General features: G+C 33.9%; 1 protein-coding gene and 1 long non-coding RNA gene across 12 annotated transcripts in view; one reads left to right on the top strand and one right to left on the bottom strand.

Annotated features, from left to right (window-relative positions):
* Positions 1-13,715, top strand: part of LOC145972234 (pikachurin) — a 98,046-nt gene extending 84,331 nt beyond the window's left edge. For all 11 annotated transcript variants that reach the window (XM_083100667.1, XM_083100664.1, XM_083100662.1 and 8 more), the window contains 5 exons: positions 1,222-1,471; positions 1,903-2,201; positions 3,184-3,429; positions 4,156-4,259; positions 4,622-13,715. In XM_083100667.1, the coding sequence (XP_082956793.1) occupies positions 1,222-1,471; positions 1,903-2,201; positions 3,184-3,429; positions 4,156-4,259; positions 4,622-4,770 (1,048 nt within the window). In that variant the 3' untranslated portion in view covers positions 4,771-13,715. The remainder of the gene's footprint in view (positions 1-1,221; positions 1,472-1,902; positions 2,202-3,183; positions 3,430-4,155; positions 4,260-4,621) is intronic.
* Positions 12,981-14,404, bottom strand: LOC145972237 (uncharacterized). Its single transcript, XR_014439103.1, has 3 exons — positions 14,345-14,404; positions 13,956-14,153; positions 12,981-13,790 (listed from the first exon to the last, which is right to left on the bottom strand). It is a non-coding gene; the product is annotated as an uncharacterized LOC145972237 (long non-coding RNA).
* Positions 14,405-14,771: the final 367 nt, after the last annotated feature.

Here is a 14,771-nt window from a genome sequence, read left to right as displayed (position 1 = left end):
AATTCAAATTGGATGATCTGATTTTGCGGCGGTGTAAAGTTTTCGCAGTACATGCGCGAATTTTCGTTCCTCCGGAGGAAAATTCCGGGTCGGCTTGGCTGGCTTGGTCTCCCGGGCGTTGTTGCAAAATCAAATCGATGGAGCGTTTGTCAATATCGAGTTAACATTGATTATAATTGTAGACGGTGGCGAGGAGGGATGAACCGCGTGTTAATTGCTTGGCGTGGACGCGAAAAGGCACCGTTTCAATTTCCCGAAGCGCGATTCTCGTTTCACTTTTTTGGCGCTAACGTGTTTTCGCGAGGAGCTTCGTTTCGATGAAAGTACAGTTGCTCCGGGCGGGAGAGGTTTTTCGACGTTAGATTTTCAGCGTGAGAGAGATACGATGTCAAAATATACGTACCTCGCAAAATCGAAAAGTCACGGGAAAAATAATCTTTCATGAGAGGAAAAAAGAAATGGATATACCGGGAAAATTTGATCTCGCGAATGAGACTTCATTTTCAAAAAAATTGAATTGTTCAAAAAATCTGAAAAAAAGTAATATCATCTCCCTTACCTCGAATATATTCTTCAAGAATCTTGCGTCGTACCTCGTTAGCTAAAGGAAGCCATATCATCTCTCGTATTATACTTCATTTTCTTGTTCAGAATTTTTTCAACGTACAAAAAAGGTAAAAGAAGATTAAAATAGTGTGTTTATCCCAGAAAGAGAAAAAGATAGAACAATATAAAAAAATCTATATAAGTAAAAAATAGCACATGAATATAATTTTTATCTTTTAAATAAAATAATTAAACTATTTTTTTCTTGATTCCATTACTTTGAAAAAAAAAATGTAGATATAAAAGTATTTGAGACAGTTCTCTTTTTTTTTTCACTTTTTTTCTAGAGAAGGCATTCGAAAAAAATTGTCTGCATAATTTTGAAATATATAAAAAGTGAAAAATAATATCTTCATGATTTATTTCGAAGCCATTTTGCGATTGCAGGTCCTCGGCTCTTTCCTAAAATGAATCAAAGTGGCCTAAAAAAGCAGGTCACCGCCAACAGGAGACCGCACTTTATCATGGCGCATAATATACGACTCATGTGTGCGGATTTATATGCATTAATTAGGAAACTTTCCTTTCTCTCCGTAACAAAATTTTCGCAAAATACCCGCCGGCCCTTCAAAAGTTAATGACGTTCTGAGTGTGCTATCTGCATTATCGTTTCAGGAGCGAGAATCCGGTTCGTCTCGGCGAATGGGTCGAAGTTCGAGTCTCTAGGACAGGTCGTTTGGCTTCCCTGGAAGTTGAGGAAGACCCAGCCCAGGAAATCCTGGCGCCTGGGGCGTTCACGCAATTATCCTTACCGCTGAACCTCTATTTGGGTGGCGCGCCGTCGTCCGACATGTACTCGCCGAAGATGAAAACTACGGCCAGCTTCGTCGGCTGCATTCAGACGATCGTGCTGAATAATCGCGAGGTAAGAACACTCGGGATTATACAGCCTGCTCCGAAGTTACGCGGGTAGATAATGTCACCGTAGGAACATCTCAGAGTTTGAGCTCCTGGCCTGGTAGATAAAGTCAGAGCTCTCACATGAATTACCTAAATTTGAATCCCTAATCATCGCTTTTGCTTCATAAAAGTAAATTGAAAGAAGACGCAACTATAATTGGTATAGATGTAGTTTATAATAGGAGGCTAATTGTAAGTAAATTATAATAGCAGCGCGAGACCTCGAAAATAAAATCCACTTGAAATTCAAGCCATATAAAAAGTTTTCACTTTTCACCAAAAAAAAACTATTGAGGTCACAATATCTCTAATTCTTCTCGTATTCTTCAAATGTTGTTATTACAGTTTATTATCCTTCATTGTTTTTTTATCGCTATTACATAATCTCTGTCGCAGGTGGGCATTCTAGCCGAGGCGCTGGGTGGGGTGAACGTGGGCAATTGCGGGCACGCGTGCGAGGCCAGACCCTGCGGCGATGCGGAATGCCGGCCTCTCCGCGAGCGATTCACTTGTCGGTGCCGTCCGGGTGTACCGCACCCGTGTCCGGCGCTGGACGATTATACGCGGTTGGTGCCACCACCTCCTCCTAGAGCCAACAGCAACGCTGTGACGTCCACGAGATACGAGAGAGCTGTGCCCAGCTTCACCGGTAGCGAGAGCTATCTGCATTACAATGATGCCGATACGATGAAAAGGTGATACACGATATAATGAGAATAGTAACAATAATATGAGTGCTAAAGTAAATAAATAGATAAATGATAATAGATAAAGAATAAATAATAAATAAAGAAAAATAGAATGAAAAGAATAAAAATAATAGATAAGTAGATAAATAATAATATGAATGACAGAGTGCAATTTTTGCGAAATAAATTCGGTCGTTTACAATATCAGGAATTTTAATGAAATCACAATCGTTTCTATTTTTTTTTTGAATTAAATGAAATTGGTATAGATAGTTTTTCCCCTCGAATTTGTAGATAGTTTTTTCCCTTAAAAAATCGCTTTCCAATTTGGTGGCGAATTGACTATTACGCATAAAAATATTCTCATAGAACGCGGAACGCTCTGTACGTATGAACGTACTCGTGTCACCTGACGCATTTCCCATGGTCGTTGGTGATTCATTTTTGCAATTTAAAAGTTCGCCGACTCGTCTGTTAACACTCCATTAATGTACGCACGCGCGAAATATAATCGGCAGCAGGCAAAAGTTCGGTAAATGCCAAAAACGGCATGTCAAAGCGGCGTTTGAAAAGCGAGCGAAGCGATAAACAACGTTACACGTTGCACAATCGCTCCTTGACCCGCTTTAGCCACGCCGTATTTAGTTTATCGAGCGTCGCGTCGCGTCGCGCTATGACAAGCAATCTGAGGGGAAATAAATCATATTTCGTTAAATAAACCTTTAGCGATTGCACTAATTATTTCATAACAAACAATTACGTCAATTTTTACACCATATTTCAACAGCTAACTCATGCTGTATATTATTTTACAGACAGATTTTTATTATTTATTTATACGGATAGATTTTTTATTTAAAGGCTGCTTTTATATAGAATAAATATTATATAATAATGTCGCGCAAAGTTTAATTACTTCCCTTTTTAGATTGATCTTTTGTCATTTTCTTTGCTCAGTTATTAATCGCACTCGTTGGCACGCTTATAGGATAATCAGCTACAGAGTGGACATCAACATGAGATTCCGCGCCAGCAGCAGCAGCGGCCTGCTACTTTGGAGCGGTAGACAGTCGGATTCTCAGGAACAAAGGGATGAAAACGATGATTTCCTCGCCCTCGGTCTGGATCACGGTTACCTCACTCTCGCGTATAATTTAGGCTCCGGGGAGGCCGTGCTCCGATATAATCTCACGCGATTGGATGACGATCTGTGGCATCGTATCAGGGCTGTTAGGTGAGAACAAACGCGCTTTACGCGCTTCGTTAACTGATCCTCTTCCCCTTTCGCATGCGCGCCTATTTTCGTAACATTTATTTATCTAACACTAATCGATACGTGAAGGAAGGAGTTAAGGGATGCGTTAGAAAAAAATGCCCTTTCCGATACACAAGAGAATAATCACTATTCTTATTTTTAACTTACATCTTTAGGAATAATTATTATTCCTTTTTTAATTTACACCTATTTTTAATTTACACCTATTTTTAATTTATTCAACAAAACGCGAATTAAAATACATGCATTGAAATACTATAATTTATAATAAAACTAAAATGACTAATGTTAAACAGTCGTATATGTAATTTACGGTTCAATTTTAATTAAATAAAAACGAATTTATATTCGCTTTAAAAAAATTGTAGTTAACAGGAAATACCGTGTGGATATTGTATGTGCAAACAAATGTGTTGCCCTATTTTCAATCTTCCATATAGCTGGAGGCTACCATTTAAAACAGTATTATTTTCGTGAAATTCCATAAAGGAAGGATATTTTGATAAACCTTCGCGTTATTAATCTGCATACTATTCTATATTCTATCGAAACCAAATAAAACAAACATATCAGTATCTCTCTTGTAGGCGGCAAATCGCGATTTATTAAAAACGGCGGAAAGAAAAATATTTATACTGGTTTATGTCCGAAATAAAACAATGAATAACATTAATTTTTTTCTAGAAACGAGCAATGGGCATCTCTCGTGGTAGATAGTGGTACTGGAGTCTCGGCATCTTCCCCGGGACAACTGAGACAATTGAATACCGATACTGGTCTTTACGTTGGTAAGTGAAATTTATGTTACTACTATCTTATCGCAAATCTAAATTAATTCGTAATCTTAAAACATTAATTGTCGCCAGTTTACTTTTATATTATATATAAATATTTTATAAATTTATTTCGTATCCTCGTGGAAAATAGGAAAGATGTCATTAAAACCAATCGATATTTAATGAAGAATTTTTAACTGCAATCTTAACAAAAGCTATTTTTTCTTTTTCTATTTTAAATAGATATAGCAAATGAACTTTAAAATTTCTCTGGAAAAGCACTTAAGAAAATATTACGCGTGTATGTTCGCTTTAACTTTCGTACAAGATATAATAATTTTCTTCACGGAGATGCGATCTGTCTTATCTTGAAGGTGGTGCACCGGACATCGTGAGGACAACGGGCGGCAGATACACGAAGGGCATCGTAGGTTGCATCAGCGACCTTGTATTGGACTCGGACTTCTCGGTCGCCCTGTCGTCGCCCGCGCAGGCGACCAACACGCACTCGTGCATCCCATGAAAGAGAGATATCCGTGCCGTCCGACGTCAGGTAGTGGTGTTGTCGGGTCCATCCCGAAGTTAGGATATGAAAATTTAAGGATAACGAATCGCATCGCGGCGAAGTGAATCGCGAGAAAGAGTGCTCCGCGCGAGAGTGCATCTGTGTCTTTCGCGCATCCCGCGCGCGGTTCATCACTTTTGTACAGACTCATCCTTCCACGGGTGGAACTTTCGAGAAGATGGGGATCGAGTAGATCGACAACCGACCGGTCGTCGTGCGAGTGCCATCGAGTGGTACATATATAGGCGGCTTTACTGTAAATATTAATAGGGCGAGAGATGTCTATCGCTTGCCTCGTGGCATCGATCCTCGGTGCAGCGACTTTCTGTCGATTCATATATAAACTGATCTCGCAGAAAAAGATTCGATCGAGGGCGTTGGATAAACGAGACTATCAGTGACTTTCTTATGACGGAATTACGAGGTATCGCAAAATTACGAAAGACTAAGTGAATATTGATTTATTAATTATCATAAAGTCGTTAAATGAAATGGCCGTTGATCATTGGAACCTGACTTCATCGTTTTATTTGAAAGTCGGACTAATTACTTCACTTGATCGTGCTTTTCGATAATTGACATTATCGAGAAAAGAATCGTTTTTTGAGAGAACTTTTTGTATAATTTATAAGATTTTTTTCGCTATAAAATCGTAAGCAGAAATTAAATATGTAATTGAGAAATATTAAGTACAGTAGAAATAACATCCATTTTTCACAAAAATAATGTTAAAGCTTTTAAGAGGAGATACACACGCGTGCACCATTAAGTAATATTCTAATGAACAGTTAAACATTAAATAAATATTAAACTATCGCGTTTTCCTCTCTCTATCATATTTTTGCATATAAGTAATTATTATCAAATAATTCTTTTTCAAAGTTTAAATAACAAATTAAAAATTTCTACTTTACAGTTTCTATGATTTCTATAAACTTATTTTTTTCTAATTAAATCTTAATTATTTGAGATTTAAACGAAATAAATTGCAATGAAATGAAATAAAGAAATTCATTTGTTATACATTTTAATGTAAAAAATTTGTTGATTTAGTAAAATTAATCGATTAGTTACGCTATGACTGTGTTTCATTCGCGAAATTTGTTTTTTAATAACTTTAACTTTGCAGCATTTCCTATTTTTTCCCCTAGAATTATAATACAAAATTAGTAATTTCTCGCTTTTAAAGCAAATTATGCGTAATCAAGATTCAAATTGAATGAAAATTTGTCGTAATTTTTGTAAACGCTTTTGTAAAAAATTAGCGTTTGCGCCGTGATAAATTACAGCCCTCATGCTATCTGTGTTTTTTTCTAAATTTAATCAAGGAGTAAATTAAAATGCAACGGATTAAATTAAAATGGACAGCAATTACATTCGTTTTGTTATCAGGAAAAGTGAAATGTGCTGAATCAAATTTAAATTTTTACTCAACGTTCGTAATTAAACCACTATATATTATTAGCAATTTCAACTTTGTTTATATCTGCGTATTAATAAGATGCTTCTCTCGAAAATCGTTTCATAAATTAAATTGACGCAAACTATATTATCGTTCCTAATGAAATTTATAGTAACTACAACGTCTATTACGATGATATTGGAATCAATGAAGGTGGCGAAAGTGCGCGTATTAATTTAACACTTTGCAACGTAGAATTTCATTCAAGGACTAACCCCGTAACACAACACTTACTTAAATTACGTAAGCGCGATATAACGTAAGACACTTGTAAAATTTATACGAGAATAAGCGTGGCATTTTAAGAGAGATGGAAGTCGTTGCACCAGGATAATGCCCGGCCGGATATAAAATTCGACGGAGCGCGTCTTGAAGACGGCGCTTTCGGCCTAATAAGATAAAAGTATGTAGAAAAAAAACAACCCCTCCGCGTCAATTTTGATTACTCCCTCCGACCGGATGTTACATACGACACGAGGTGTCACATTATCTTCGATCCTTACGAGTTCAAAGAATTCAAGAAGAAATCGAGAATTCGGAGTGTGTCTAAATCGGTGCTGGATAAAATTTCAATTTTAAAAAGAGACTGAAAAATCGAGAAGAAAAACATATAAAGAGAATGTTATACATAAACGAATGTTTCTCAAAATGGAGGTTTTACATTACGCGGAGTTAATTAGTTTAGTAATTAATTCTGTTCTATATTTGTTATTCATTATGAATAAAATAACGCATGCGCTATTTTAGTTTCTCTCTCATAAGTGACTTTTTGTATTTTTCTCTTTTAAGTATTTTTAATCTAATAACGTTCTAATTTAATTCATCAACAAAAAGTTTTATCATATTTCATTTATCATATTTCATTTTTTTTTAAATTATTTTGGTTGAAAATGTTCTCGTATTTGAAAGGAAATGTGATTAGTCAGTTAGAATTTGATATAACATGTAATATTAAATTGATTAAAAAAGTGATATAATATCACTCTTACAAAAAAGAGGATATTATATCCGGCGCCGGTTTAAGCGACTCCTACAAATCACTGCGTACTGCAATTTTTCTAATGATCTTAGGACTTATCACGATCCTTTTCTAGCAGCTAAGTATCACAAGCGCAGCCACGAGCACGTATTTTAGTTCCATCGATGATATCGAAAAAACTTAATATTGTGATCGATACGAATACTATTATTACTACTATTTAAAGTAGAAGAGAGCTATACCATGGACCAAACGCCAACACCTTTATCAATTGTCGACACATTTAATGAGAATAATGCAACTGCAAAGTGCAAAATGCATATCTTGATAGCAACGCGGGACTCGCATCCTTCATGAACGATCTTATCCCGTGTTGGGCGAGCTTTACAAGTGATTAATGAATCTTGAAACATTTCGTCCGTATATATATACATACATATGAATGCTATATCTCGAAGATATTTTCACAGATTATGATTACAGCAATAAGTATCTTTACGCCGAATTTGCCGTCTTACGTTATCGGAGTAATTTTATCTTAACTTGGAGCATCACCAAAAAGTTATATTAACGTAATTAAAATTATTAACGTATTCGCACATAGATGGAAATATTGTGACATATTTTGATTGTTGATAAGTTGAGTTTCGGAAATATTTCACGTAATAACAAAATTGTGAAATATTGCTTAATTAATATTATGACATATACACTATGCGTATATAAAAAGTGCTTGTGTGTCTATAATAACTTTTATGTGTCGTTATAAAAATAATAACTTATATAAAAAGTAAGTTACCATTTTAGCAAAATTATTATTACTCGACACTAGTATTTATTATTCGGCAAAATTTAATATCTCAATTTTTTCGCCACTTAGCGTTAATATGATATTTGATATTCTCTGTTTAATTTAATGAAGGAAAACGCGAGAAAAATGGAGGACAACACAATGACACTTTTACATACATATACGTATAAAAAAACAAATATCTTTATTATGCAGATGCTCGTCGCATATTTTTTTATCTTAATAGAAAACGTTTCACTCAATCTTATGAGCACAATTTAGCACTCTCTACCGGTCGGAAAATCCCAGGTCAATCATGTATACACATCCTATCTCGCGTGAGAAGAGACAGAAAGGGAGAGAAGAAAAAAATGAGGCATATGAAAAAAATGAGATGAGAAGTAACGTAAGGCATAGAGTAATCGATAAACTTCACTTTTGTCATTGCACGAAAATGATCTTGAAATGACCTACTCGAACACACATCATAAAAGCAATCGGCTATAGTCAATTTTGTACGGATGTTATTTTCGGGACTAAATATAATAATATATCAAAGGTGAGTGGTAGTCGCGTAGAAAGTGTAATAATATATATATACAATTTAAATGATTGTATGTCGAGAATTAGCAGGCGGGTAATATTATCGCGTTCTCATTAATCTTCTCACGCTTGAATTTTCGCAAGAAAATAAAAGATAAAATCAAAGCATTCGCGAAAGATTTCATGATGAAATGATTTAATCTTTTTTTTTTAATAATTTGTTCCGCAGTACATTTAAATAAAATAAAATAAAATTTGATACCGTGCAGTTTTTTAAATAGAAATGATTTAGAGATCACTGCACGAGAGAGATACACATTCAATATTTTGTTTAACAGTAAGATAAATTTTTTCGCGCCCGTATGTGACAGCGTGGGAGGATTAAAGGCACTTTTTCTAGCGTAATTCAATGTACAATATTTCGCGTAAGTATGCATTGAGTGACTTGAGGCTTCTGTGCTCGTACGTTAAATCGTTTTGTATAGCGTGTACTCTGTTTCTTCGCGCTGACAACACGCAAATAGGAATTCGCGGACACGGAGAATTCCTCGGAAAGTTCCAAATATGCTCCGCTCGTTTTGTAATTGCAACGCATTCAACTCGGAATATGGTTCCTGGACGCATTCCACCCAGCGCCGTCGGAATTACTCGAAGTGTACAATGTATTCGAATATTCGATAATAATATTCCAGCCACGGTGATTATTTCAATATGAGATCTCTCGAGTATCTGCATGCCTGATTCGTAAGTATTCGGATCGGATATAATTATTTCACTACTTCAACAAATCGAGCGAATTCTGCAGCAATTATCTTTACAAAACAAAACAATTATAAATTACAAGTAAAATCAAATTGTAATATTGTAATTCACAATTAAATATCCAAATTACTATCTTCAAGACTGAAAAACAAATACTCGAGAATTTTAACTGCATATATTTGCAGCTTCGATAAATATGAAGTATCGAATAACTTGCGGCTGCTATTTGAATGTTCGAATACGGAGTCTCTTGAAAAATACGATGGCAAATCCGATTCTAACACCAAACGTACGATAATAGATCACATTAATTAATCAGCATTTTTGCCTTCGCGCTTGTTGTTTCGAACTGTCAATCGCGTTTTTGAAGATCAAAAGAAGAAAGTCTCATATCTTTTATATGTAAGAACGGGCGATCCTTTGATAAAACATGCAGCATAATCCTTATGGAAAAGTTAACGAACGCCCTCCGTTTTAATGTTTAAATGTGCTATATCGAACTAGAATCAGAAATTGTATCACTTTAAGCTGCAACAATTTTGTTTGAATTGAAATAACTTCTATAAGCGAAATCAATCGGTAAATCAAATATTGTTAATTGTTTTCTTCTTGTGAAAATTAATCTGGATTTATTAACAGATAAAGATGTAGAGAAATAAGTGAGATTTTTGAGAACTTTAGAAAAATATATAAAATTACAAAAAAGATATAAGCAATACGTTCGATTTTAGCAATCGTTCATGTGTAATGTTCCATAATTTTAGTAACTAGTACATCTCAATAAAAATAATACGTATTATTTTTATTGAGATGTACTAGCTACTTATCATTATTGATGTCTAATTAATTATACATAATTAATTCTTTTTTATATTTATTAAATAAATTATAGAATGCAGCTGCGAGTTGATGCGACTAATCTTGAAATGTGTGGAAGGATCAAAATGTTCCGCTAATAATCGGTAATAAATATATTATATGGCGTATTGTTCCTTTTATTATTGAATACTGAATCATAAAAAAATCAAAGTCAAAAAACTTAAATTAGGAAAACGGCATCGCTTGTTGTGTCAAAATTGTCTGCCGATTAATGTAGTATATATAATTGGCACTCAATTTTTAGATTTATCTGAATCTGGTTATAAAATCGTTTGAAGAACTATCTTAAAATCGCTACAATTATTTCATCATAAATATTAATTCATTTGTGTGTAATTTTATCAAAATTTTTTAATTTCTTGTATATTCTTAGTGGAAAATTTATTTCTTTAATGATCTTAAAGGACACGAGCAACCAAAATATGTTAATGGATTGATATCAGTAATATAAAAACTAGAAAAGCAAGTGGAATTGCTGGCAAATAATGCGCTTCGGAATATTAATTAATCTTAAATATAGTTTTCTATTTATTTATTATATATAATTGTAACTTCTTTATTAAATTTATTATGATGAAATGCACGTAATAATTATTATAGGTCAATAATGTTGAATTCTTAAATTAAATGAGCTTACAAATATTTCTCTTATAAATAAAGTTTACGAATGCTGTATCTATAGGAGACGCCATTTTTCTTTACGCGCTTGTTAATTTTCAAGTCTAACTTGAGTCGGCGTACCTATAAACTTCGGCGTAAAACAAAGAGAGAAAGCATGTAAAAAATTTCGGTCTCGAATTCATTCACAATCAACAAAACTCATTCGCCCAAGGTGGATAATTACTCGATTTGATTGTAGAAAAGAAAGAAAATGCAATCAGATGTGCCGCATTTGATTTCGAGCACCGAACAAGCACCAAAACATCGAAGTTGTTTCCTATTATTTTGGATATACAGGGTGAGCTGTTTGAACGAGAACGTCGCAATAGAAGTCCAAAATGTGGACGAAATGTAATATGTAAATTAAGCTGAAATTTAGAAATTCGTGAAAGAGAATACATTCAAGATTAATTGATTAAATAAAGAGTCTCCACGTTCTCGTGGAAATAACTTGCCCTGCGATGTAATCTCTTGCGCGAAAAAAAATTTATCTATAAAATTCTACGAATTTCAACCCTTTCGCCATTTTTATTAAAGATATTCAAGAATGAATGGCGAATAAATGTTTGTGTTTTGCAAAAATTTATGCAGTTTGCATAAATCTACAATTTACGTATATGATATATATTTTAGTATTTAAAATATATATCGCGTTATTATAATACAAAATATTTCAAATAATTTTTAAAGTCTCTTGGAAGGATAAAAAAAGGACAAAAAAATTAACGCGTATTTTCGTAAATTATCTATAAGTCATAAATAATACAATTTTTATTATTTATATGCAATTGTATGTGTGTGAAGCGCTTAAATTTAATATAAATGTTATCTCTTTCACACTGCATCTTTGTTTTATATATTGATACAAATTAATTCGGACGCACATAAAATCGCTTAGCCGCTAATATTTAGCGAAAGGGTTGAGGCGTGATCACAAACGTTAAGGAGAGATTTTTTAGTGGCTCGGAATGATATTCGACGATTGAGCACATGTAATAAGGCTGACGCGTATACACTTACATCATATCCACTTATAAATCTAAAGAAGCAAATCGCTGAATATCACACCTCAAAAACAAAAGAGAAAAAAGACGCGGAAAAAAGCACTATAATATATATTAAAAAGGAAAAAATATCAATATACATATTAATAAATAAATATATATATATAATAGATATTATATTATTACTAAATATATTATATTAATATATGATGCTATATATATATATATATTAACTATTTCTATTATGTCCGTCTGCAAAGTCTATTAGAAGAGTCTATCCTGTCGACCTATTCTTATGACCCACATGTGGATCTCCTCGGAATATCTATGTACATACACGTGTGCGTGCGCGTATATCAAGACAAGCGTGCGATTACCTCGCGAAAGATGATTTCCTCTTTTAAAATTTGCGGAGGGAGAAGATCCGCGAATCGTGCGCACGTTTATCGGATATACACGTGTAACGCGCACGAGCACGAGACTCGGCGAGCGACCAAAGCCCGGTCCTCGACGGACTCTCCCGTCCTCGTTTCAAAAACGATCAATGTGTAAGACCTCCGTCATTAAATGTTCGTGATACGCTCGTGGCAATAAAAAAAAATATAATGCTACGTTCGCGATTTACGTTTACGATTTCTCGCTTCAAGCCTCTCGGGCGTTGTCGTCGACGTTCGCGCGCGAATGGAAATGTAAATTAATCTTGGACACGTAATAATTAATCAATGCGTGTGTGTGTCGAGAGAGGATAAGTTTCCTCGACAGTTCTAATGTTTGTAAAAAAGAAAAATTATAATTGTGACGTAATATACTGTTTTTATTTACGCAGCTAATTAGTAATTATATAATTAAAATTGAAATTGAGAATTATCACTAATTTTATGTTTTAATAAAAATAATATATAATAGCACTTTTATTAATATTAAGATTCTTTTTGTTTAAATTATGTTGAAAAATTTACATGTCTATATATTTAGATAAAAAATTTATTACTAATTATTTTGTTTTTATTTACTATTAATTATTAATTAATTTTCTGGAAAAAAATTATATATTTAATGTGATAAAATAAATGTTGTACAAGATTTTTGAATAAAATGAAAAACGAGTAATTGAATACGAAAATCATAAAGAAATATTGATTGATATCGAAGCACATAAAATGGAGAACGATTTTTTAAATGATCATTTTTAAACCATCATTTTTTATTCTTGCAAAAATCGCATCGTGAAACAAATATTTTCAAATCTCTCTCTTTTTCTCTTTTTCTTTTCCTCTGTATAATTATTTATTAAAAATTACAGAATAAATTCACTTAGATACACATTTCGTCGTAATTTTTTACTTGTGTATGCGTGTGTGTCTATGAATTAATAATATAATATTTCTCATCTGTCAGAGCGATCCACGCGCCTCATGCGATGTATTCAATCGCAACGATTACAATCAATCTGCGTATGCTCTTGTCGCACGAACGTCGACGCGATTCCTTATATGACGTGATAACGTATGATTCTTTTCGAGGATTCGTTTACGCATCTCTGACTGCGATTTGACGGAAAATTTGCGGATCGCGTGCCGTTTCTACGGGCGATCGATTCGCAATCGACATTTTATACGTGTGCGATTTACATAAGCCCGAAATTATAAGTTTACACATGGTGGCGCAAATCGGATTTGCGTATCGCGCGATACGGCGCGATTATTTAATGGATTGTGTACGTATACGTTTGAATACACGCAGTGGTTAAATTCATATGAACTATGAGCAAATGTGTGTGTCTCAGCCCATGTTGTCAAAGCATCAATAAAAAAGAAAAAGAGATTTTATAAATTGCGCGGTGTCTCTTGTTGCACTCCTATCTCATCCTTGATTCAAATTTCTATAATCCATAACAATCTATAATAACAATAGGATTTTATTGTGTTGAGGGAGGGAAAAAAGATGCATTTTCTCTCTCTCTCTTTCTCTCCCTTTTTTCTCAAAATTTTATTTTATAATCTTTTTTGTGCAGTGTTATCAGTAATGAAATATATATCTATAATTCTATATTTATTGACTTACCATAACGTCAATTAGCAAGCACCATCCGAAATTGCGTAAAATGATAACGTAATGTAATCAAATTTAATGTTCACCTTTCCTGCCAGCATCCAAAATGATGTTAAATAATTTCTTCGCGGGAATTAGGTGATGCTCAATAACGTATCGAGACACACGGTATTAAATTCATTCATTATGAGAAAGAATGGCAGATATTTTCTAAAAAATTAATAAATTCTATTATTACTATAAATTGTAATTGTTCAATATAACTGTTATATACTATAGTAATTGAATATTTACTATATTACATATAAATCCTATTATACTAATCTGTATTATAATTAAATTACATTACTATATAATTAAATTGTACTACTACATTATAATTAAATAGTAGTTATAGTTACCTATAAATACTAACGTGTGACAGTACATTTTATATACTGTTATTATGAGACACAATGCACTTTAACAATTTACGTAAATTCCAGAAGCGTTCTCTATGTCATCTAATGACGTTTTCGAATGGTTGGATTTGACCTGACCCGGGGTAGTTTACTAGACGTCATTGACCAATCACAGCCATTCTTCTGAAGAATGTAACCATACATAAGCACGAGTCTATGCAGTCCGATTGGTGGGTAAAATTTTTCCGTGACGTCACCGCCGAAGTAGCCAATCAACATCTTCGAGACGCGGTCATCGCGCATGATCCATCGCGCATAATATCGCGAGATTGGCATCTCGCTTCTTTACTGTTACGTCAGTGTTGTTTTCAGTGACTTCTTCCTCGCGCATGCGCGGCATAATGGTAACGACAGAGAGAAGACTGAG

Source organism: Camponotus vicinus, unplaced genomic scaffold (assembly GCF_025532165.1).
Source record: "Camponotus vicinus isolate PSW18456_S1 unplaced genomic scaffold, iyCamVici1.0 SCAF_5, whole genome shotgun sequence".
Classification (NCBI taxonomy): Eukaryota; Metazoa; Arthropoda; class Insecta; order Hymenoptera; family Formicidae; genus Camponotus; species Camponotus vicinus.
This window is presented reverse-complemented; position numbering and strand designations above follow the sequence as displayed.